General features: G+C 35.5%; 2 protein-coding genes and 1 long non-coding RNA gene across 5 annotated transcripts; 1 reads left to right on the top strand and 2 right to left on the bottom strand.

The window, feature by feature from the left end:
• Nucleotides 1-98: 98 nt before the first annotated feature.
• LOC138134056 (UDP-glycosyltransferase UGT5-like) lies at nucleotides 99-6,403 on the bottom strand. 2 transcript variants are annotated; one of them, XM_069052125.1, is made up of 5 exons: nucleotides 6,185-6,403; nucleotides 1,650-6,132; nucleotides 794-1,600; nucleotides 522-741; nucleotides 99-474 (listed from the first exon to the last, which is right to left on the bottom strand). In XM_069052125.1, the coding sequence occupies exons 2-5, from the start codon at nucleotides 1,930-1,932 to the stop codon at nucleotides 192-194; spliced, it is 1,593 nt and encodes a 530-aa protein (XP_068908226.1). In that variant the 5' UTR covers nucleotides 1,933-6,132; nucleotides 6,185-6,403; the 3' UTR covers nucleotides 99-191. The 2 variants fall into 2 exon arrangements, with proteins under 2 accessions (XP_068908226.1, XP_068908225.1); XM_069052124.1 differs by lacking the exons at nucleotides 99-474; nucleotides 522-741; nucleotides 794-1,600 and having other exon boundaries at nucleotides 2,305-6,132; nucleotides 6,185-6,388.
• A 1,871-nt stretch (nucleotides 6,404-8,274) lies between these two features.
• LOC138134061 (uncharacterized) lies at nucleotides 8,275-8,784 on the bottom strand. Its single transcript, XR_011160622.1, has 2 exons — nucleotides 8,564-8,784; nucleotides 8,275-8,462 (listed from the first exon to the last, which is right to left on the bottom strand). It is a non-coding gene; the product is annotated as an uncharacterized lncRNA (long non-coding RNA).
• Nucleotides 8,785-14,660: 5,876 nt separating this feature from the next.
• Nucleotides 14,661-26,002, top strand: LOC138132435 (high mobility group protein DSP1-like). 2 transcript variants are annotated; one of them, XM_069049905.1, is made up of 5 exons: nucleotides 14,661-15,368; nucleotides 18,841-19,425; nucleotides 21,759-21,919; nucleotides 22,142-22,316; nucleotides 22,587-24,748. In XM_069049905.1, the coding sequence occupies exons 1-5, from the start codon at nucleotides 14,904-14,906 to the stop codon at nucleotides 22,614-22,616; spliced, it is 1,416 nt and encodes a 471-aa protein (XP_068906006.1). In that variant the 5' UTR covers nucleotides 14,661-14,903; the 3' UTR covers nucleotides 22,617-24,748. The 2 variants fall into 2 exon arrangements, with proteins under 2 accessions (XP_068906006.1, XP_068906005.1); XM_069049904.1 differs by lacking the exon at nucleotides 22,587-24,748 and adding an exon at nucleotides 24,776-26,002 and having other exon boundaries at nucleotides 14,677-15,368.
• The last annotated feature ends 375 nt before the right edge of the window (nucleotides 26,003-26,377 follow it).

The following is a 26,377-nucleotide window of genomic DNA, read 5'->3' as shown; positions in this document are numbered from 1 at the left end:
TATTACATCATGAAAGAAAAGGTAACAGTATGTATTATGTAAAAAAAAAAATTTTTTTGCTAAATAATGAGAAAAGATAGGGTGTTACAAAAAACAAATTAAAGAAATTCAGTATATATTCTTAGAAGACCCTAAAAAGTAAAACAAAGCTTAAAAAGTATATTACATACTAAAATGACAGAACATTATTTCTACTGTTTTTTTAGTTTATGTTTTTTCTGCTTGCAGCAACATCTTGTTGAAATTTTAACAACCTTAACGAGAAGGTACAAACAGATTATACCGACTAATGCTGAAAAAGCAATAACATCTAAAAGTAAATATTTGTACCAAGGCAAATCTAAGCCTGCAACTCTCAAATGTGGTGCTCCTCCATGTCGTATAACATACTCTACCCAGTAAACTGCTGTATCCAAGGGAGCAACGAGGCGATCATGGAAAAACTCTGATCTTTTCTTAGCATTTGAAAGATACCTAAAACACGTATTTACAAAATGTTAGAAAAAAATCCAGACGATTACTTTGGATTGTTCAAAAGTTCGGTCAGCTTTTCAGTTAATGTTTGTTCCGATATGTCTGGGAAATTCACCACGAGCCCAAAACCTTCATTTGCCATTTGTTGAGCGTTCATATTCTGATCTCCACCTAACGGTGTTGCCAAAATGGGAACTCCGTGATAGATCGTCTCGATGGTACTTAACAGACCAGCGTGGGTAACAAACAATTTCACGTTGGGGTGAGCTTTAACATATTCCAAACTCGACATCAAAATTTCGTTGTAATTTGTATTTACCTAAAATATCTTGTTGCGGTAGCCATTTCCCCAAACGAACGTTAGTCGGTTTTCCCGGAAGAGTGTCTTCTTCCCACTTCCACAAGACCTGCTGCTTTAATTTTGCAAACGAATCGAGAAAAGCCTGTCGCTTCTCCGGTGGAAGTAGAGAAGACTTCATGTTTGATCCTAAACTGAAATAAACGACACCTTCTTTGGCATTGTCTAAAAATTCTTGCAGATCTTGTGGCAGTTTTTTGGGTGGTTTGATATGAAACCCTCCAATGTCTACCATACTGGGTACGTAAGGAACGGGTTGGTTGGTACTTTGGTGCGAATTGATGAGCATGATTGAAGCGTTGTACAAGATATCTTGTATGTCGGATCCGTTGGGAAAATAGTCTTTGATTAATTGATTATGTCTTGGTAGAACGTAAATCTGATTGATCATTTGTCGATAAAAATATGTTAATGCGTTCCAGAGTCTTTGCATAAAAGTCATGTTGCTCGAATACCCGAGAACCACGTCTGGAATATAAGACAGTGGTGTTGGATTGCCAACTAAATCGTTAATCCAACTGTTTGCCCCCAGAGTACTCAGTACAACCAGATTTCCTTTGAAATGACTCGCGAAAGCTTTGTGCGCGTGATTCATAAATTCTTCCACTATTACCACATCAAACTGTTCGTTGGAATTTATCAATTTCTGCACATTAGTGTGATTGAGAGTTTGCTCCGTCATGTCTGTCATGATCTTGGCCATTAGAGGCGCGAGAAGCAGAAAATTCATTTTTTCTTTTTTAAATATGTTTAGTTCCTTTACTTTTCCTACAATTATTTTCTTATCGAAACAGTGCAAATTTATATTAAAACTTACTGTCATGTTCTTCCACAAACCCTGTTAAAATTACGTCTCGATAGGATCCCTTTTTGGGTGGGTTTTCTTCACCGAAAGGACTGACCACTGTCACATCGTGCCCTCGTTCTGCCAATACTCTCATAAGCGAACTGCCAAGAATGTAGTGACTGCGAGCAGACATGGGAAACACTCCTAAAATCTTGGCACTTTGGACGCCATTTATTACTAACAGAACAAGCACCAGAGCAGGCAACATCGTGTACGGTTTAATGGAAAATGATGCTCCAGAAAATGTATCCATGTTATGTTATAACAATTTTATCTTATCTAAATGGAAATCCGATACCAAAATAAGTATAATTATAGAACAGAAGTGACTTGCTTTGATTCACTTGAACTTGGAATCTTCATTATCAATGTGACATAATCATTTTTTGGAATGTAGCAATTTCGCTCTATTTTTCAATAATTGTAATCAACTCAATCGAATTTTTTAACAAAAGCTAACCGCCGTAATTATGTAAAATTGGACTACATTAAAAACTTCAAGGACGTTCAAGTTGTTTTAATAGGTACTTTAGGAATAATTAATAAATCAAAGAACATTTTTTCTAAACGTTTTAATCTGGCTGCAAGTAAAAAGAATTATTCTGGTAAAGGAGTAAAATTTGCATTTCACAAAAGGAATCTTTATTTACTAAAAGAACAATTACTTGCAATACTGTCAAAAATGTCAAAAATTAAATATGTAATTAGTATCACATTTTTAATAACTATTGTCTTATATTATTGATTGCTAATATAATATAATGTATAAGATAAGTAAAAATAATAAGTACATACAATTAATAACAAAGTAAAAATAAACACAAATATATCTTCCTGTCATTAAAAAAAAGTCAAAATAAATCAAGCTAAGTTTTTGTCATCAGTCGGTATTTCAAACATAAAATCTTACATAATATAATAAATTTAACCACCTTCAAAATTGTCGCTTAATATAAACATTGTGAATATCATAAGAATCACACATTTTGTATTTATGTTTTCTATGGTGCAAAATGATTTGAAGCAGCCCATCGTTCATATTTTCGATGATGTCAATAATATTTTTGAAGGGTTCAAAGGAACTGTGTTTAGGAGAAGGTATGGTTATCACGTCTAGCAGCAACAGTGCCACGTTCGGATGTGGATGTTTCGTTATCATGTTCAAATAAAAATTATACAGCTTGGTTTTGTCTTCAGGAAAAAAGAACGACAGATTCCGGTGCATCTCAGGCGCAAATAGCTGGACAATATTTATGCCGTAAGTGAAAACCAAATGTTTGAAGAATGAAAAAACGTTTTCTACTAAATCTTCCACATTTTGATTCTGGGACCACTCCAGTTTTTTTCTCAAGAAATGGATTTTAATGAAATCGGAAAAATTCTCGATAACGTTCACTTTCGCCTCAAAGTAATTGGCAAAAGGTTCCATGTACGACAAGTCATTTTCTTGGGAGGCCATAACCGTATTGTACCAGTTACGGAGGACGTTAAGAACTGTGTCTCGATTGTCACACTTTTCCAATACATTAAAACACTTCTCAAATATTACGGCTTTTTCTACTTGATAGCGCACAAAGTTTATTACGAAATCGTCGAAATTACCCAACGACTTGGTCGTCATGTAATGGTCATCGATAATTTTTAATCCAAATTGCAATGGTATTAGCGCCATCAGAGGTTTCATACTTGATAACAAACGGTTTTTGAGCGGTTTCAGCTTCTCCCAAATATCAACAGTCTTCTCCAGATACTCCCAACAGTAAATAATATACTCGACTTTATATTTCTGTGGGATTTTGCTCAAATGTTCTGTTGCACTGTTCAATGACTCGGTGTCGTTCTTACTAATAAATAGCATGTTCAGCTTAACCAACTCGAAGAAAAGATCGGTGGGATTCTTCACAAAGTATTGGATAGTCGTGTCGAACATGTGTTTTTGCAAAGACAGCACTTCTTCCTGCTTATTCAATAATCTGATCATCTTTTCCAATGCAGTCGACGTGCTTAGCTCACACGTCAAGTACAAAGCATGTTTTCTAACGGAAATAGCTTGTTTCGATAAATAGTTCAAGTATTGGGGAAGCGCATTTTCTGGTGTCCGATACAAAAGGCTGTAAAGCGAATTTTTGGAATATTTGAAGTAGTCACCGGCGCAATACTTTAACAGAGAAGGGAGAGTGTCACAACTCTTCGTATATTTGAAACATTGCCCTATCGCACATTGTAAATTGTACAATCTAACTTGTTTCTCGTTTGTCAAATCGAGTTGCTTGTTGGCTGGTTTAAATGAATTTGCCAAGTCTGCATAATCTCCAGACTTCATTAGAATCGCCAAGCAAGTTACAAATTTCGATTTCTGTTCAACAAAATCGTCATCGTTTATTTTAGAGAGGCAGATTTGAATTGACCTCTCGTCCAATTGTAAATGAGTGAATTTTTTGATGGTGCGCCACATTCGTAGCCTCCAATGAATTTGTAATTTTGTATCGAGTAATAGATCAAAAAATTTATCGAAATGACCGACAACAGCATTTGGTTCGTACGTTAGGAACCACTTAAGCTGTTTTAAATTACCGAAACTATCAAAACGTTCCCAATATATTTCCAGACACTCGTTTCTCAACTTATTTTCCTCAGTAGTGAGAATTTTACTTTTGAAGATATCTACTATACGCCTACAGCCTGTCTTATCATGTTTAAGATAATACTTGAACGCTTCGACTAATACTGGAAAATCGTAAAAATCTAACTGATCGTCTTTATGGCAAGCATTCCAATTGTCGATTTCACAGATTAATTCACAGTTAAAGTTTACGTTTTTATCTTCAAAATCGTTCTTTGCTACACTATTGATACAAAAAAGCAACACGTACTTTCCAAAATTTTTATCATATCGATTCCACTGAGGAAATTCAGAACTTGTATCAAAGTATTCCGATATCAGTACGTCAACAGAGTTACCTCTCTTAAACAAAAACTGCATATAAGAAAATTTTTGAAAAATAGATGTGCCAACATTAACATTTACTAGAGGTAGTGTTTGTATCTTTTGTACAGCAGAGTCACTCTCGTCAAATTTCAACATGTGAATAGTTAACAATTCGTTTAAACAGTTCCACATTTCCTCAGTGAAATCTTTAAAACCGAAAAGATTCTCTATGTTATTTATGAATCGTAGATGAACAGAAATCTCGTCATTTTTATGTCGTTTACAAAAATATTTCATAACTGAAAACAAACCATCAATGTCTTTATTAATATGACAAGTTTCAATTAAATACTTGATCAGTGCACCTCTGTCGAGTATACTGCTTGTTACATTAATCATTTCTTTTATGGCAGGAATAGAATCTTTGGTTGTCAAATACCTAACAAACTCGTCGTGTCCTTCATCTACTTTAACCTTGGCCAAAAGTGCCCTTTCCGCATTTTCTGGTATGAGTTTCAAAAGATGTTCATTAATAAACTTTGGATAATCGCAATATTTTATGTTGTAGTGAGTCTGAATGATTTTAAAATGGAGACTATAATGATATTTTTTCGAAAAAAAGTTTAACCAGCTCTTATCTAATTGAAAAATTTGAAAATCCTTGGGGAGAGTATTCAAGAAGAGCTGTACCGATTCCTTACCTAATTTTCGTATTACTGCCTTCATATTTAAGTAACATTTAAATTCTTCTGGATTGTTTATTACATCATCTTTTTTCATAGTTACAAATTTTTTTGTAGTTCTTCGACCAAATGTGTGTTGAAATTTATATTTTTCTTTCAAGTGGTTATATAAATTGCGATCTTTTACAAAAATAAATTTAATGAGACTTTCGTAAGCTTTAGTTTTTATGGAAGACTCAGAATGTATAAAATAAAAATCAATCAAATCAGGATCTTTTTCATACAAAATGCGCAAATCGGTCGAGGTTAGATTAATTGGATATTCAACTAAAACTTGTCTTATTTTAATGGGACCACAACCTGTTATAAATTTTGAAGCTATAAATATTCCATACCGTGTGACTACTGCATCAAATATTTGCTCAAATTGTTCAGAACTTAAATATCGACTTAACTTCCTCAAAACTTTCATGCGAACAGAAAATGACATACATGGCAGTGTTTCATTTACCAGTTCTTCAGCTCCTATTTCACCAAAACATTCTTTAAAAAACCAAATTTGTTTTGTAATCTTGCTGACAAGTACATCATTTCCTTCTTTTAATAATTGATGTAATTCATGTGTTCTATGGAAATATATTAAAAAATCTAACTTGAATAAGCTTTCTAAATATGTTCTAGGCTTCAAGCTTGTTGAAATAGAATCCAGCACACTTACATTGTCCTTAAGTGAAACATTCTGGTGTAACAATATAAACATTTTTTTTCGCCTTTTTGCAATAGTATCACCCTCTATGTGATAAAAGTTGTGAATAAATTCTTCAGCAAGTTGGGCCATTACCTGAAAAAACTTTTGTTGAACCATCATTACATTAATTTAAAAAAAAACTTACTTTTTTTGTATTCACTTTTTTAGGTTAATTCCATCAAATTGTAATAAATTTCAAATTATATTATAATACAATATAAAAGGGCAAATTGTTGTTAAATTAAAAAATTAAATATAATGACGTGGTTATAACTTATTGATAAAAAATAATATCAGAGATATAATATCATAAGTCCAGAGTTCACTACTCCCCTACTCCCTAGATAAGCGAGATAATAGATAAACAAAAGTCCACTCCCTAACAATTAATGTTGGTTAAACAATAAAAATCCCTACAATCCTGTAAAGTAACTGAAAAAAAAAACATGTTGGCATAACTGAAACCAAAGTAAATTTTGTTTATACTTTGCAGTACTTTAAAAAAATTACTATTAATTTATTATTTATTTTAATCATAGCCTCGAGGAGGCTTAACTATTTATTTTTTAAATGAAAGTGACAAAAGTCGACCAACATTTCAACCTGCTAAAAATGATAGTGGCAAGAAAACCAGATCCAAACGAGCCAAAGCACATAAAACCATTTTTGTTCCGAATAACATATACTATTTTTTCTTCAAACCTTCATGACAAATTATTTTAGACATGTTAAGAAACCAGGTAGGAATTTCAAATGATTTAGCTAGTTTACTTTACTGCCGCTCATCAGCGGATATAACAACTTCACGGACGCCCTCAGCGGAGATAATAACTTTATCTGCCGCTCGTCAGCTCGTTAGATGCCATGACAATGAAGTGACACTTTAGCATTATCAATGCAGCGGGATAATGTCATAATTTACGGACGTTTGAAGAAAAAATAGTATATGTTATTCGGAGAAAAAGTGGTTTTATGTGCTTTGGCTGATTTGTCTGCCTCACTGCGTTCAGCAGCCAATCTACTAGCCGCAGCACATAAAACTTCATTTTTGGTCCTCATGACATAATATACCTACTATTTTTCACAACTTTTTCGACAGTTTATGACAGTGAATTGTAATCTATCCGATAGTTTAAAAAATCTTCCAACTTTGTTCCAAAAATGGTTTGAGTGTCATCAAAACAAAAGTTAACAGGGGGTATAGGTATATATACAGTGTCGCTAAAAAGTATGGATACAGCTAAATATTTTCAGAACGGTTTAGCAGAGATCGTTGAAATTCGGCTAACAGTTAGAAGTGTTGAAATTATATCATCTGACATTTTTTTGAATTTTCTAAAATCATTAATTTTGAAGATAGAAGACTAACTTGATTTTTTTTTAAATGGCACGGGGAGTCAAATTTAATATCTTTAAAAAGAGTATTTTTTTTGTAAATTCAGTGATGTAACACATGCATATCTTATTTTAACCGAAACCTTATAAAAATTATAGAATTCGGTTATAAAATTTGAAAAATCTAACCTTGGAAATGTTGTCTTTATCTATCGTTAGTTCTTTGCCATCTGTATTTTGACCAAAAAATAAATAAAAGTTAATAATAAGTGTAAAAATTAGAGTTTAACCGAAACAGAATACATTTTAATAAAAAAAATAAAAAGTTTAAATGCAAAATACCGGGTGATCAAGAAGGACTGTTTAAGTTGGCAGTACAATTGAGAAATTTTTTTAATTCGGTTATTTATAACACTGCAACTGGATATGTTTTGTTGGTTTATTTGACAAATATCTGATATAGGTATAGCATTAACAACGACAAGCCACCAACAACCGGAAGTTACTCCTGTTATACGATTTAAAATACGATCCAGTGTTACCAACTTAAACAGTCCTTCTTGATCACCCCGTACAATGACCGGCAAAAAAAGTTAGTCATAATTTAAATGTCAGTGTCATTAAAGCATTACCTAATTAGAATCGTATTAAACTGTAAAGGACCTGGGGCGGAGCTTAGCTTGCGCGGCCTTTAACACGTCAGTGGCGTAGGGAAAATGAGAATCACTGGGAACCACGACAGTGGCGCATCATGTAATGGGAAATTTTCACCGTAGAATAAAACGTTTAAGCAGTTTGTGATATAATCAATAATAATGAATAGGGGATTTTTGTCAGATTTGAGGGCGAACTCTAGCATCATTTTTTTATAATACTAATATAATATTGTGGATAAAAGTATTACACGTAAAATCAACTTTTTATTAAATTTTATAACTCCTGATTTTTTCTAACACAGAACACACTCTCATTCGTGTTTTATAAATGCGATAACGTTGGCGATAATTTCGCGAGCTCGACCGTGTAAAATTTTCCCATGCTGGCAAAAAATTTGATGCGAAGCCATTCCAATCAACTGCTAAAAAAACCTACAAAATTCCAGTAGTGTTAGTTAAGTTTTCATTTCATTTACAAGTCAATTGAAAGTGAGGTTATAAAATTAATTTTCCTATTATTTTTTTGTACTTACGAAAACACTGTAAAGTTATCTTCAGTTGTCTCGAGAAGACAGATTTGAAGTCTTGGGTGAATTTGGTATGCGTATAAAGCAAAATCATAAATAAAGTTGCACTGCATAAACATGTAAACAACTCTCTGACAAATCTCCCCTATTTTCCGTCGAATGGACTCGACCACACAAATTGGTTTTACGCGCAGATCACGTGACCGTCCCTTTACACTTTATTCCTAGTCTACACATTTGGATTTTGACGTGACAGAAAAGTGATGGCTAATTTTTATTGCCGGCTATTGTACATAATATAACTTTTACATCTTGCTTTTACCGTACAAAAGATTTTCAAAATGGTGGCGATGTGGGTGTGTTGCATCACTGAATTCACAAAAAAATATCCTTCTCAAAAATATTAAATTTGACCCCCCTTACTATTTAAAAAAAATCAAGTTAGCTTTGTATCTTCAGAATAAATGACGTTAGAAAATTGAACAAAATCTCAAATGATAGAATTTAAACACTTCTACAGGGTTATTCACGAGAGGGGTATTTCTGAATTTCTTTTTACGGCAACCCATTATACACATTGGAACAATATCTTGATTTAAAATTTTGAAAATAATTATAACTGAATCCACGATGGCTCTTAGTTCTGTCGCTTTGACGTTAAAGCAAAAAATCTTTGTCAATAATTCTAAAAATGTGTTTTTACAATAACGACGAAAAGACTGACATGCTCCTCATTTATGGAGAGTGTGGAAAGAATTCTCTCGCCGCTGCGGAACACCTTTTACACTAAATTAATTTGTTAATTTATTTGTTGAATTTTGATTAAATACAGGTTATCTGTCAATCTGACATTTCTCACAAATCTATCCAACTTACTTTGATTTCTAATTTAAAAGAAATAACACATTTGATTTATTAGTTACTGCCATTGGTATTGTTGGTTGCGGCAAAATAAAGATTCAGAAGTACCCCTCTCGTGAATAATCCTGTATAAAAAATTTCAGCGAGTTCTGGTAATCCGTTCTGAAAATATTTAGCTGTATCCATACTTCTTAGCAACCCTGTATGTATAATTTTTACCATGCAATTTCCCATGGCAACGGTTAAGAAAACGCACTGTATACATTTTCTTTTATTTTGGGATTTAGAGATTATAAAAAAAAAGAAATCAGGAATTCGAATTTATTGTATTACCAAGTCATACAAGTTAAACAATAAAATAGCATATAAGAAATTACTTTGCATTAAAATTAATTATTTCTCATTCTAGATTCTATGTAGAACATTGTATGATCTTTTAAATGTTTGAATATTTCGTGACGCACTTTCACCTTTCTTGACGTACTTTCACCTTTCTTGACGTAGAATAACTCATTTGCGCGTGTTGAACTGTGAGCACTTCATCTGACACTACCCTTATTCTCCAGTCAAGAAAAATTGCCATTACCACCGCGTACCTACTCAAATTTAGTCACAGATAACTTTATTGAATTCTTTAACATTAATCTTTATAGCTTCAACTTTCTTTTTAAAAATAATTCGTCCGTCTTGAAGTTTGAGGTTTTCGTCTGTTTTTACAATTACTTTTTTAACTTCCAAATGTAACTCTTATCTTTGGTTATTACCACCTGGTTTTTGTTATTTGAGACTATCTGCTAGGTTTCATCCTACTTATAATAATTATAATATAGTAATAATGTCTAATTTGTATAGACTTTCTTTAGTTATTTAGTGTTTTGTGTGATGGATGGATTTTCAAAAAGAAAAGCGATGAAGCCCCATTGATGTATTGTGTGTTGCATAGATACAATTTTAATTTTTCAAAATATAGACGTTATCTTTTGTAATAATTGAGAAATGGGTCAATGTAATAACGACTGAAGACACTAACATCCAAATGTTGAAATAAAACTAACTGAAAATCATGTTTTTGCTAAAGGATACTCATAATCTGTAAATTGTGGTTTTCCATTTTACTATACTGTACTCGAAATGATTATGTAATAAAGTAAAACAACATGTTTACGGTGACGTGACTGTGTAGAATTAGAACATTTTTGTTTATCGTTTCGATAAACAACAATTTTTTTCACTCAATGCAATACACAACCAGTTTCGTGGAAACATAACCTGTCACCTCTCCGGCAACCTCAAGCAACGGTGAAAACGATCGAGCAATGCGAACCTTAATTAACTGCAGCCGATAACTTTTCATTTCAATAATAACAAATTAATTACTATTTTCCCGCCTCGCGTATCCATAAACACAAGAAGTCATTTATTGTGTAACTAAGTATATTATTGGTTCATAAAAGAAATGTAACAAAATGGTTTTTGGAGTCGGTGATTGGTCGGCGTGTCGCGCTGCTTTCGAATCCAGCCAATGCGCGACGCCTGTGTTCTCCTATAGACCGCATAAGTGGCGTGGGGTCCAAATACGAACGAAGCCGTGTGTTCAGTTTGTTGGTTGATTCAGGTAAGAAATTTTTATATATTTGCATGTACAAATTGTCACTGTATCATACTTATTGTACGGGTAGTTTTATATATTTCGCTGTTAATTTAACCACGGCAAACTCCCTTGGCTGTTTGCAAGCAAACAAACTCAAATTGATAAAATGCTCGCCACTATGCATATAACGGATAGCAAATGGCTGCCATAAGGATTGCATTGGGTCGCCCGTTCCGCTTCGACTTTAATTTTTTGTCGCTGCACCGTAGGTCCGAGCCTTTTGGTGATTTTTTCGGGGGTAAAATGAATTATTTGCGATTTTTGGGGAAAATCTGGGGGGCCTCCGAGATACGGGAACGGAGTTTTCGCTGTTTGTTTTGGCTCGGCTTTGTTCATATGGACAAGCTGTATAAGCGTATACGACTCCATTTGTACAATGTATTTCCCTATGTTAAAGGTTGATAGCGTTGTCCCATATAGCGATATTCGGTTGAAAACCAACGGTTTTCGGGGTGGTTTTTGTCGATTTTCGAGCTGGGGAGCTCCCGAGGGCGATTTTAGCAGTACTTTTATTGATGACGTAGGCGTCCAATTTGGCATTTGCCCCAATTTTGGATTATCGAGCAGAGTTCGAAAATCGGACATTTTGCCGCCTTTAACCCCACACAACGCGAACACACCCCCCAAGAACGATCCCCAATTTTAATCAAACGAAACTTGAAGGTTACTAAAGGTCATCACGTACCATTTTTACTACTTTCGTCACTTATATCATCATGGGACACGACGCAAAATCGGGGAAACAACCCCCATCATTTCCAATTATTTATTGACATAACCCCTATTGTTTTTTAGCAAAAAACGCGATTAACCAGCCATTTTGATAAAAATAAACGTTTGTTTTTAATCCACGTTAATCAGATGAGGCCGGTTGTGGCGTCTGTTTTCCGTTTAACGACGCCATCCCAGATACTTTTTTAATTCAAAAAATAACGGCAACGGAGGGCCGATCCCGCCAATTTGGGTCAATTCGTGCAGCTTTGCGACCACCGAGGGCAATAAATCAAGCGGGTCGACGCCGCCGTGAAATTGGCGGGAATTTACGCGGCTACCCTTCGATTTGTCCTTTTTAATTAAGGACGGCATCGGCCATTTTGGCACGTCACGTGATCGCCGTTCGCCTCCGTTCCACACGGCAACTAGAGTTAATGCGGTGCTAATTATGGTGACGTCACTGTTCCCAATAAAATTCGAAATGCGTGCGTTTTTAGACACACGCCCATCGGGTCTCGCACTTTTCGGGAATATGTGAGGAATTAATGAAGCGGACGGAGGAAGTTAATTGTTCGGGCTGGAGGCGGCGAGCCCGGGAGCGTTTTCGGCGTCTTATTGACCGGTGGCGGGTGAGGCGGCGGAAGGGGCAGACGGATACCGGGAGCCTGATAAATGTGTATACGTCGGCCGATTTTTTTGGTGCGCATGCGCGTTTTTAATTAATTAAAATTTTCTAATTAAAAGTTCAAAATCGGACCGATGGGTGGCCGGTGGAGGGTTTCCGACAACGTGATTTCGTTAATTAAAGAGATTTTTGCTTTTTTGCGGGTTTCGCCGGCGTTGTCGCCCCACCTGGACTTTAATTGGAGCTAATTGGTGACGTTGTAATTTTTTTAATTTGGGACGTCACATGCGGACGCGACAAACGAACGCCGCCAGTCATTCTCAACATTTTTTTAGGCACGTCAATATCATGTTTATTTAATTACGACGTAACACATCTTTACCTTTTTTTATTAACAAACAAATTGTTGGCAATTAATTATTTTGTTAAAGTAATCAAGCTTTTTTCTTGATAGTCAATTTATTAAAAACAATTATGTTTTTTGTTATTTTTTTTCAAGCAATAGCATCCAACTTTGAATTAAAATAAAATGTAGGATGGATCTGTAAACAGTTTACTTAGAAATTCTATAAAAACGTAATCTGTTTGTAACGTATTTTTAAGAGTATTGACAAAATGTATGTCAACGATAAGATTTCAGTTGATAGAGATAATGAGATACAGGGAAAGTCTGTTTTTACCACATACTTTATAAAACTCGAATACTGGTGGAACCATTTGTCTATATTTTTCTTATCGCAAAAGTTTTGTAATACAAAATCAAATTTATGCATTTATCTTTTGTTACGTTTTTGTTATGAACGTAAATTGATTGTTATTTTTTGTTATCTATTTTCAAAGTTGTTGACACTAAAATGTATTTGATGAGAGACCATAAATAAATTTGAATCCATTGAGATCTAAATTTTTGGAAAGAAGCTTGAAATCTTAAATACGTCCAAAATTAAAGGAATTCTAAGGATATTATTGTGAAAATGCTAACAGTGTTTATCTGTTGGTGGGGAAACAAGTAATATTACATTGCTAAATAAATTGTTGACCACCAACAACAAAGTGAATCTTCAAAGGTACGTTGTGTTTTGTGTTCATTGGTTGAGAGAGTGTTGTCAAACTTTAAAAAAGATAAGAAAATGGGATTCCAATGTAATTGAAAGTTCCTCTATAATTTGCGTATTAAAATGTTTGAAACAATTTTGAAAATGGGAAATACCTACAAGCTTAAATAATCTTCAGCCATAGGTATGTGTTGTTATTTTTTTTAACTAGATTCGTTAAGAACAAAGAGAAAAACAGTTTGATAGTGCAACTTGAAATAAAAATTGAACACTTAATGAAGTGGAATCTAGTCTTACTACCAAAACTGAAATTTTTAGTTTACATGAAATCTGTAATGCAAACATTATAAATGCTGGAAAAGATACTAATGTTATGCCGTAAATTTTTCTGTGACAATTTTCACGAAAGAACAATGTTCTTACGTAATTATTGCTTGATTTTTAATTACATACTCGTAATTTGACATTTCCTTAAAATATGTAACCTAACTTCGATCATTTGTTGTAAAAGAAATAGTCAATTTAAAGGAAAAACCATCATGTGACTTGTGCCACACTCTTCTTAGTGGAAAACTCACGTTTATCGACAAATTAAATAATTCACATCATTGTTCGCCAAATAAAAATGGCGTGCAATCTAAGTATGGTTTGACATCTGCTGAAGCTGCCACCATACGTTAACAGAAACAAAAGCAGCAAGTATCAGGCTATCATTTTTTTTTTTACATTTTTACACAAGTGCCGTTAAGTCAGTCAGATTTATGAACAAATGGGATTTATACTTTTAGAGTAATTCTTGAAATCAATAGACGGTAACTTTTCGTTTCGTGCATTTTTTCTAGATCTTGTTTTTTCACTTTAATTGTTATAAACGACTGAAAATTGACGTAATGGGTTTTTCGCTTTTGTAATTTTCATGATGACGAATTTCAAGTCGAATTACGTAACTTTTTTTGAAAATTTTGTCGTTTTCGTGGCGCCAAAACAGTTTTGTTGCCGCTGATCCTGCGCTTGCGCCCTTCGGGGTTCGCCGTCTCCGACCCGACCGGTCGTCGGTTCCGGCTGGTTGGCGGAGGGGTCCGGGGGAGAGGGCGAATGCCGGCCGTAGTTCGAACCGGCTCCGCTGCGTGTGAGGGCGCTGCATCCGCCGCCGGTATTGGCGTCCCTCGCTGTTCTTCTCCGTGTTGCCAGATTTCATCAAGCGGTTGTCGAGGCGCGCACACCGAAATTTCTTCGTCTCGTGTATAGGTTGGTGTTCAAGTGTCGGTGGTGTGCGTGCGTGTGTGCGTAATTTTTTTGTTTTCGTTTTTCGCGGTGCGGTGGTGAGCGTCGCGACGCTCGAGGATGGTTCAGGCGCTAGTGCTATTGACCGTGTGGTGAATGGTGATCGTTGTAGGGGCGGCAGCGCACCCCTTTCTCTCCCTCGAATCGTAGAGCGCCATGTCGGAACAGCATCGCGGCGCCTGGGGCGACTCGATGTGGTGGCCCGGCGTCGTCGCCGCCCCCGCCCCCGACCAGCAGCTGCAGCACCACCAGCACCTGCTGCAACAGCAGCAGCAGCAGCACATGGTGCAGCAGCACGACGCGACCAGCACCGGCCCCCAGACCACCCATCACCAGCTGTTCTCTTATAAGATGGCGAGCAGCTTTCAGAGTCCCGCCGCCACCACCGTCTGCACGACGGCACGCGGCGGCGGCTACGACTACAGACTGGCGGGCGGCAACGCGGCCGGGGCGCCCGCGCCGCCCCAAACGCAGTGGTGGTATCCACCCGCGACCATGGACAATGCGATGCACGCGATGCAACAACAGAATATGCAACAAAATCAACAAAATTTGCAACAGCAACAACAGCAGCAGCAGCAACAACAGACCATGCCACCTGTACAGACTCCCCCTCCCCCGGTACGTAAATGCCGGCCGAACCCCCGGCTCTGGAGGCTAATCCGCCTACCTGTCTCTGACCCTCGGCTATACCCGCGTACACCCAAGCAATCTTCCACCCGGCCCTGCCGCCGGTTTTACACCGAATTTTATAGGCGGACTTTCTTTGTCTCCACGATTTCTCCTTTATCAGGATTCCGAATTCCCCATCGTAAATTACGACCGACCTCTTCAGGAAAACCTACCGAATAAATTCATTAAAATTCTAATACTTCATTTTTATAACCACGTGTGTCGTGTCATTCAAATTTTCTTTTCTCTTATTGATTTTTTTTTAAAACACGACCATTTGTTAACGTCTCGCAAATTGAAGTGCATATTTTTATGGCCACCATCGCACTTCGGAGTCAACGTCGACGTTTAAACGATTAAAAGAAAGCGACATATCGGAATCATGTTTTGCAAAAATAAGGAATGAAGCTGCTCGCTCGGAAGGGTCCAAATTTTTTGTTTGCCAAAAAAACTAATCGGTTCCCAAAGAATCATCGCCTAGGTCTGCATTGAATTCAAAAAAATATCAACGCCCTCTTCCGGTGATAACATTAAATAAACGGGCCACCTTAGAAATTTGAACCCCCTAGCAGGTGTTCGTCATTTTGTAGAAATAATTGCCGAAGATTCGAGTTAGAGATTGGCGAGTACCAGGATTAGATTGTAGATCTGTAATGCCATATGTTTCAAAGAATTTATGATCAAGGGCCACTGCAAACAACAAACAATTTGAAAACACGTACGGTTTAACTTGAGTAATCTAGTCGCAAATGTCTTTATTAGGTGAACGAAGATCAAAAATTGTTCAGTTTGAAACGATTCCTAGATGAATGAGTCATCGTTGCCAACATTTGATCGAGGCGCCTCGCCATTCCGTAAAACGGTCCGATAGCACTAGAAATGTCAAATTCATACGTTCAAAGTTAGGTTATGTCAATCTTAGATCTGTGGCTACTGATTTTCGATGGTTTGCTCTTCACAACCGCTGTTGATCATGTTTTTTTTTTTAAAGCATACGATAATATAAAAAAAATATTTCAATTACGAGAGAGATATCCTGAATTTCCAGAAAATACAAAAATGTGTTAGTAAATTCAGAGCAAGAGATAAGTTATTTTCGTGTTTCCTTGTGGAGAAGTAGATTCGGAAATGTTACTCGTTTACTTTCTAAGTTTAAGAAAATATGAATTCTCAAATAATGGGTTGTCATATTGTAGAAAATTTTGCATTTCCTCCACACCAATGTAGTTTATGTCTGTTCTTAACATTTTTAATGGCCGAAGAATGAGTTTTTGTTTTTTACATATTGTTGTACATTAGATGACGCAGCATTCAAATCTCTTTTTTTTTTACCAAATGAACTGCATTATCATCGTTTTCTTGTGGTTAAGCCTGTGATAGGTGTTTCATCGTACTGTTTTTTTGATTTTAAAAAAAGAAAACATTAAAAACTTTAAGTGCGAAATTAATTTCGACGAAAAGTCACACAAAAAGAAAAGTAAAAATAATTGAGTTTAACAACGAAACATAAATGTGGCTAAATTATTTTTTTCTTTGTGATTGTTTTGGTCATTAGCGAGTCAATAGATTCTGATTGAAAATATTAGATGGAAGGTTTCAAGTCGAAATTGTTTGTTACCGTAAAAACCACAAAAACATTGCAAAACCGGGGATCGTTTTATGTGCCGGATATAAAAACAGGCAGTCTAGTTCATTGGATAAATATTTAGTTACAATATATTTTGTATAAGAAAATTCTACTTTTTATTAAAAAAAAAAAAGTTTAGGATTTGTATAACACGTTATTTAAAAATATGCAAAAATATACATTTTTCTTAAAAAACATGTAATGGTCGTTGGAACTTAATTTATTTAAACAGAAGTTGGGGGGTCATATAGTTAAACATTTATACGCGAATATCTTGGGAATTTATTTTTCAAATTAACAAGACATATTATTTTAGACAATCGACATAATGAAGTCATACATTAGAAAATAAAAAATGTTGCATTTGTAATCTACAAGTTTATTTAAATTAGAAACTTTTGATCGCAATTATCGGTGGAAATTATCTTAATTATAAAAAAAGGTGTAATCGTAGTGTCATTTAAGTTGTGATAAACTGAATGTTTTTTTTTAAGTCGTACGTAAATAATTAATTCTTGGTTTTAGTAGAAATTCCGGTAGAGAATATATCGTGTCTATTAAACTAGTTTGAATTTTTCTTACGTATAACATCATCAATTGTATATTTATCAATCAATTCAGAAACTAGTGGCGCTAAGCGAGTGTTACGTTGCGTTACGTGTTAGTTGAACCGACATTTTTAAATGTAAATGTGTGCAAGACATTTAATTACAATACATAGTTTTAAAATGAATTGGTAGTTTTTTTACCGATGATTTAAACAACGCATTGGCGTTTGTTCTGTATTTAAATTAATATATTGGAGTGAAAATGGTACGAAATTGAATATGCAAATTGCTCGATTAACTTAACAAGATATATCTTTGTGTACATTTACATATTAGTTTTGATAATTTTTTGATGTTTTTTTGAATTTCTAAAAACCTTGGTGATTTTAGTCTTCGGCGTAATTTATTGTGGGAAATTCCGAGTTGAAGTGTGGCGTCACAGCTTGAGGTGGCTGTCAAAAAGATTTTTCTTAGATTGATTGCTTAGATTTCTTAAAATGTGGTTCGTGTTTGAAACGCTGACATTTTGTTGGGTTGAACTCGATACTGGCCTTGACGCCGTAAAAAATTGTCCTAAAATTATAGCAGAAATCGTGACGTTAAAATATTATAAATTAATGAATTATGGCGTAAGCTTCATCAACAGCAGAAAAATTAACTGGTACGAAATTATTAATTTATGTTCGGTCAATAATGCCCAAACCTGACCCGAAACCAGTTTTTTCGTGCAGACGTTGTACCTATAATTTCATAAACTACAGGATATTCCAGTATCGTTTAAAAAAAATGTATACAAGTATCAAGGATTTACGTTTACGTTGGAATAATGGCGACGAAAGTGAATGGGGGTGTGTTAACAACAATTATTTAGCAATTCTATCGCGAGATCGATTTGACAATTTATGTTAACAATAGAATTAAGCGTGTAATGGATCTTCTCGTCGGACGCTTTAGTACCATAAAGGATATTCTAGGTTCGTTAGTGAAGTACTGCATAATGACGCCCCTCAGTTGGGGTCATTACAAGCATCGCCGGCCGCACATTGGAGGTCAGGACAGGTGGTCTCATCTTGGGTGCGCCCGAGAACGAAATAATTGACCGGCACAAACCTGCCAGAGTATTTTAATTAATCTCCTCGCTTAATTAGAATTCTTATTCAAATTTTTCGTATCATTCCGGAGCGACGGGGTTGACACGTTCGAATTTCATTTCCAATAATGCGAATCTCCGTATCGATTGTTTCAGCAAACGGAAGTTCAGGCTAGACAAGAAGACGCGCAAAGGCAACAGCACCAACAACAGGAGGCCCAACAGCGGCATCAGGAGGCGCAACAACGCCACCAACAGGAAGTCCACAGGCAGGAGGTGCAAAGACAGCAAGTTGAAGCTCAGCAAGCTGCGATCCAACACCACCACCAAGCGATAGCCGAAGCTCAGGCCAGGCATCAGCAGATACAACAACAGCAATTGCAGCAGCAACAGCAGCAGTTGCAACAACAGCAGCAGCAACAACAACAGCAGTTACAACAGCAGCAGCAGTTGCAACAGCAGCAAATCCAACAGCAACAACAGTTGCAACAGCAGCAACAGCAATTGCAGCAACAGCAAAACAACCACCATCCACAACAGCATCAGCAGGTGACGACTGTACTAGCACCGAACGCGATTAAAGGCAGAATGCCACGTGCAAAGGCTGATTCGAGGCCCAGGGGCCGCATGACCGCGTACGCTTTCTTCGTGCAGACATGCAGGGAGGAGCACAAGAAGAAACATCCCGAAGAGAATGTCGTCTTCGCCGAGTTCTCGAAAAAATGCGCCGAGAGGTGGAAGGTAAGATCATTTGTTTTGTCGGTTAGGCTAACGTTTCAAGGCCGAATCTTTAAAATTTTGTGCCACGTTGAAACTGCACGATTTCGAAAATTTTGCCGACGAGTCGACGCGATAACTTCGCCTCCAACTTCGACGCCCTAAGAGACGCCGTCAACTTTACGGCAAACTTTTAATGTTTTTCTGCCGGAGAAAAGTTTGAAAGTAATGTTTCAAAGGTGCACGCGAAACGATTGCTTTTTTGTTCGCCCAAAAGTGGCATCAGTTTGTTTGTATCATGATTCAGTCGCGTACAATAATTCTGCAGAAATTCTGTTGCAATTTTTACTTTGGTGTCTTTAATATTTTGGAAACATATACATTTCAGATATTAACATGAATTTTTACTAGACGTAAATAAAAACAAATCGTTTCTTTTGACGAATTTGTTTTACTTAATTGATTAGTCAAAGGAGATTTTTTTCGCGAACGAACGAGCAAGTATCAAATATGATGAAATACGAAGTGTGCAACGTTGTAGATTTGAAAATGTTAAACAATGTAGTATGTAATTATAACTAATTGTGGTCACGTTTTCTGCAAAAAAGTTATTTCATCTTTTTGCTGGCCAAATGTTCTGTGAGAAAAAGATATTGAAATGGAATTAATTTGGTTGGAGTTGGAAATTTGTCGTGCAAACTGGAATGATCTCCAAACATAATAAGTTCTTTGAAAGTTCGTGGCGACATGAAAAGCTCTCGCATGTGAGCTTTTGGCCGCAAACGACGGCGCCGCCTCCAGACGACGTCGAATTTTTCTTGAGCCGCCGTCGTGCCCATTCATAAAAATCTCCTGGAAAATCTCGTCGGAGCGACCAATTTCATCACGGCCCGGGGGCAATATTTTTTCACCGGCAATTTAATGACCATGAGACCTGTATGCCATTAACCTTTACGGAAAAAAATCGTTTCTGGTTTGTCAAAATTGCTATTCATTGTTTTTGCTCGGCAACGAAAAAAAATTCGGAGCGTTATTAATCATTCGTCGATGAACAAATAAGAGTGCGAAATATTTGTGCAAGGGACGATTTAATTTTAATTTCGGCCGTCCTTTATGGCCGATCCCGGCCATTGAATTTGGTTGTAAAAAGCGATTTTACGGCTCTCACCCCGGTTTCTGGGATCCAGCCTACAGTGCCCGAGGAGAGTTATATTACCATCTCGTTTCTTGGCGAAGGTAAACAGGTTTCGGGTCCGCATCTGCAGCACACAGAAAGACGGTGGTCGCGTTGTTGCCGGCTTGCCCCGTACGATTTTAAATTTATTCAAATCGACACTCGAATTCGCCAAACGGTTAAAACCAACTATGGGGACGGGAGGAGGGATGTTTTTCGGATTTTTTTTTCTCGTCCGGCTGGGATCCCATCCCAACCCTGGACAACCCTCCGCGTACATTTTGCATCAGCCCGATCGACAGACACCGAAAGACAGTTTTTCTTTTAATACCTCCACCACTTTTTCTTTTGTTTTATTGTTGTAATTCGCCCACATCGAGTGTTTCCACAGATTTTTCTTTAACGTTATCTCTTCGAGATAACTTGGGGTTCAGAGAATTTATGTACGAAATTATAAAGGCGTACATATGAATTTTACGCAAGCGCCGCTTTATATTGCAAGGACTGAAAATCAATGGTGATGTGGAATGAGAAAGGGTGAATTCGAGGAGGGTACGTGAACCCTTTTCCCTTCACGTACTTCCATTAGTTTTAAACGTCTCGTTTAAAACACAAAAAATGCCATAACTTTTTTGCAACAGACAATTATTCGGTAATTTTTATTGACCACGCTGATCTAACAGCACTTTGCTTTTGAGTAGTCCTTAAAGTACTTAAGATTGATCGTTCCCTCCACATTGATATCATTATCGAAGTTGTTTGTGTCTGGCCGCGAACGAAACAAAATGAAATTATTTTTATTTTCTAACGCAACAATTTCTTTTTATTACGTTCCAGTAAATTATCAAATTACTTAACACGCACAGAATTTGACTAATCGAAAATTATTATATCTGCAACACAGTAGAAACAAAAGACTTCGATAAATGTGTGCGTATATACATTCATATTGATAATTGTTACGCAGCGGGATTAATTTATTTTTCATTGAAAATAACAGTTTTGGCTTTGAATGCTACAGGTGTAGACATCAATAATCCATGAATGTTTTATGTTCTTTAACGATTTAAAGACAGCGCAGTCCCACGGAGCTATAGATTTTACCGTGTTGAAAGAATAAATATTTTAAAAAGTGCAATTCGATTGGGAAAATGTTAATTTGATGGTGTCTTATTTGTTACAGACCATGTTGGATAAGGAGAAGAAGCGTTTCCACGAGATGGCTGAGAACGATAAGAAACGTTACGACGACGAAATGAAGAACTACATTCCTCCCAAAGGAGAGAAACAAAGGGGCAAGAAACGAAAGCAAATCAAAGATCCCAACGCTCCCAAACGTTCGTTGTAAGTGTTTTCTTTTTTTGTGTTTTGGGAATTATTGCACAGTTTGATCAGTCGACAACTGCATGCATAGTTGCTCGGCTATAATCCTGTGCCAGATCATGTAGAAAATGAGCGAAACAATTTGTCATCCCATTTCGGAACAAATTGATATTCTTCTTCGTACAATTCGACCGAAATCGTCGACGGATTTGATTTGATTTGTTCCTTTTTTTCGTGTTAAAGGTCGGCATTTTTCTGGTTCAGCAACGATGAACGCGCCAAAGTAAAGAATCAAAATCCAGAGTACGGTGTCGGTGACATCGCTAAAGAATTGGGAAGAAGATGGGCCGATGCCGAGCCCGAAGTTAAGGGCAAATATGAGGCTTTGGCTGACAAGGACAAGGCTCGTTACGAGAAGGTAATTTTTCGCTGTTTTTGACACGACTGTTGCATAATGCTGTACAATAAGTTTTTCTTGGTGTGTGTACATATTAGGAAAAAAAAAGATTTTAAATCGATATTTACGCCATTTTGTGCAATTTGTAACAAAGTCGCTGTCAACGTGATGAACAAAATGGCTATGTTTGTCTTCTGTAAAAAGCTTTAAAGGTGAATGTTGGAGGTGTATTTTTAAAGTTGTCACAATTTGTGCGATCAGTCTTGAAGTTTTATTTGTTTCTTATTACAGGCAATGCTCTACTTCCGAACGCTCAAGTAACGAACAATTCCGATTTTCCGTTTTATGTACAGTACATGATTGCGACAATTTATTCAACTAATGAATGCAAAATCGTGCTTTTAACGAAGATTATTTAACATTATTACTGTTGAGAATAATCAATTAAATTACAAACGTATTCTCTCGAACGATTTGTGCTCGTAAGTTCGGGTTTGCCTGAATAAACGATTCATAAAATAAATTTAATGATTTCCGTAACAATTCCGTTACAATTTAATTTTTTTTACTGAATTATCTTTTTATTAAATTATGTCAGTCCATGAAAGTTTTTCCAAATTGTTTCCTAATTGACAGAGAAATATTAATTGATTAACTTTTGGCACATGTTTTGTTGTATTGTCGGGAACAATACATGTTGGCTGCCAATGTTATTTTGAAATTTCGTGGTGTCACAAATTGAAAATTTTCCCCTTTGGATTATAAGTATTGAATTGTCAAGCGTTAAGTTGAAATTATTTCATTAATCAATTAATTCTGTTTGAATATTTTTACGTTTCGTTTGGTCAGTATAATTTTGTAAAATACATTACATAATAATGACAGTAAATGTCACACAACATGTTAAGTTATCACAGGTTCACAATTGAGCATTTCGTTGTCCAAGAATGACATCGAGCGCCAAAATTTATTTCTCGCAACTATAATATACAGGGTGTTAGTAAATGGTTGGGAATAAATTTCAGGGTGAATTCCTTACGAAAAATGTGGCTTAAAACCAAAATTTTGAGAAAATACTCATTTTAACGAAAAACTTTATTTAGGTTTTAAGCCACATTTTTCATAAGGAATTCCCCCCGAAATTAATTCCCAACCATTTACTAACACCCTGTATAAACCACAAAATAAAAAGATAAGAGGCGGCTATTGAAAGCAATTTTTGGAAATATGTGATGTAACTTAACTGTCAGTTGGCAATTGTGACATTTATGTGAATTTTGTCACGGCCTGCTGTATTATAACCGGTCTGTTCATTTCATTAAAAATGCATTATGAAAATGTTTCCGAGGAAGAGCCCATTTCCGCCGATGAGGACGCCATAAAACGGGCGCTTCACTAAAAATAATAATCAATACGCAATGTAACAAAAAACAATAACACAAAAACAACAAACAATAAGGAAAAAATTCACGAATTTCATTTCAAAGCAGCAAAAAAAATAAAGAGTTTTTTTGACTTCAAATTTAGACATTTGAACAAAAAAGTTCTCGGTGGCAAAAACTTAAGATGAATAATTTCCCCAAAAAAACCCCGTTACTAACGCTCTGCGGGGATCACTCAAACTACACTTTTGAACAAGGCGGTTATAATACAGCAAGTCGTGAATTTGATTTTAAAACAATATTCAAGACAGAATTCTATTAATTGTGAAATGAGAATGAAAAAAATAATTATAATACATTCATTTTTGTTTTAGACCAGAGTAGGCTATTTTAATTTTTTAAAATGTTGGTATCGGGGCTATGTCAAAATAACAAAATCAAAATTGTTCGAACTGCCAGTGTCAAATTTGACATTATTAAGTATTAAGGTAAATTAGTTTTAAATTTGTGCAATATTTACATTTATCACTAAATACACACATTATTGAGTCCTCGAAACTATGTAGTTAATTGGAAAATGATAATGCTTGGCTACATGGTCATGAATTTTGACAAGAAAGTGTAACCTCAAATATTATACATGATCTATATTGTCATTCAGCCACAGTCGTACCATACAACTCGCCAAATTTCCATAGCCTACTCTGGTCTAAAACAAAAGTGCATGCACTATACATTTTTTTTTTTTACCATGGACTACAATCTCGTCGGTAGTTATGGCAAAATCTATGTTCATCTTCGATATTATATTACATGATTAATAATTGTTTATATTGGGAGATTGTCTATTTCTTACGGCAAAAAATTCGTACAAATGTTTACAGTTTGGTGAATTTGGTATTTAGCAGTACAAGTTTACAGCCGACATTTCTTTTAAAGTAATAAGTAATGCAGTTAAATCACATTTTATTTCTGAAGACAAATCGGGTACGAGACCGAGAAAGTAAATGAGATGTTTCATTCAATTTTACTGTTGTCTGTGAAAAACAATTTTTTTTTTACAAAACTAACCTAATCGATGTTGCATTGTTTGGTTAGGAAATGACTGCGTACAAAAAGAGGAATAATGCAAGCATGCAACCACAACAGCCGGCTCCACAGGCCCTCCCAGTACCTGAAAACGAGGAAATGGACGATGATGAGGATGAAGTCGAGGAGGATGAAGACGAGTAAACAGATCGCAGTGGCGATTCGACATTTTTTCATTACCTCGTCATTAAAAAGTAATCGCCTTCATTCCTTGAATGTACATATTGCATATTAGCAGTGTCCTCGTGTTCTCATTTATAATTAATATAATTATTATTTTTTTTATTACCTGCGTCTGAGAGAGTACTTACATACAAACTGAATTGTGTGAGTGATCAACTATGTGGCTAGCGAAAGTGCTCCATTTTCTTTCTCATCATTGCCGTGTAAAGTGTTTTATTGTAATATTTGTTTAACTATATTTCTGTACGCGTTGTTTAAAATACCTCAGAAATGATAAATGACGCAACGGGTTCAAAATTATTTCATCGTGCAGCGACAAACTTTTACGATCAAAATCAAAATTAATTTTATACAGAACATGCTCTTGTCTCGTTTGTTTAGTTGTCAATTTCTCCAAATACAGAAAAATTCGTAATCTCACGTACGGTACATTAAAGTGGTTTGTTAGCTGCCCTGTTAATTTATTTATGCTGTAGTTTTTAAGTTGTAAGTATCTCTAGTATAATAAAAAAAAACCATTACCCCTTGTAATTATAAGGCAGAGCAGAATATTTTTATTATCATTTAAATTGTTAATATAGTTATGTGTTAATAACCAAAGTGCAGTGTATACACTGTTTCGACTGCCCCAAGTGTACATTAAAATGGACAATACTTGAGAAACTCGTGTCCTTTTTTTTGTCTACATACATTTTCGTTTTGTTTTTTTTTCCCGTTTGAAAGGCAGTTTTAATTATTTAACCTGTTGGTATATATAAAATTCCCGTTATACCGTAATAAAGACAAAAGGGAATGTAAAATGTGACGTGAAATGTTAAAGTTGTCTATTTATATTTTTTAGTTGAGATGTGTTACGAGAATTCTTTTAAAACTGTTGATTGAGAGTTAACCGATGTCTCACAATCTATAAAATGGAAGAAGCATTTTACTTCTCATTATTATTGACAAATTGCTCTGTGTTATTTTAGGGAGAGAAATAGAAAAGTGTTTGTTTTTTTATATCTAATAGGAATAACTAAAAAAAAATTAATAAAATTTTGATTAAAAATGTAACTCAGGTTATTTTTTATTTTATCTTCATAATACATTTGTAGCATTGTAAGAAGTTTTCACTGTTACCCTCCTCACTAGCTCCTGTCGATAAACAAAAAAAAAGTTAAGTAAATAGTTTATAAGAAAACGAAATTTTCACTTTGAGAATATCTACAAGTTAAATATGGTTGTACAAGATTTTAATTGTTTGGAATGTAGAAAGGGATAAATTTGATTATTATTTGTGGGTACTCATGAAGCAGTTAAAATTTTGCTGAGTTTTGTCTAGTGCGCACTAATGAGTAATGACAGCCAAAAAAAAAAACTGACGTGATGAGAAAATGGACTTCCTATTAATAGCAAGTGGCAAAGGTTATCGTGTATTATCAAAAGGTC

The sequence above is a fragment of the Tenebrio molitor genome, chromosome 6 (genome assembly GCF_963966145.1).
Source record: "Tenebrio molitor chromosome 6, icTenMoli1.1, whole genome shotgun sequence".
NCBI lineage: Eukaryota > Metazoa > Arthropoda > Insecta > Coleoptera > Tenebrionidae > Tenebrio > Tenebrio molitor.
This window is presented reverse-complemented; position numbering and strand designations above follow the sequence as displayed.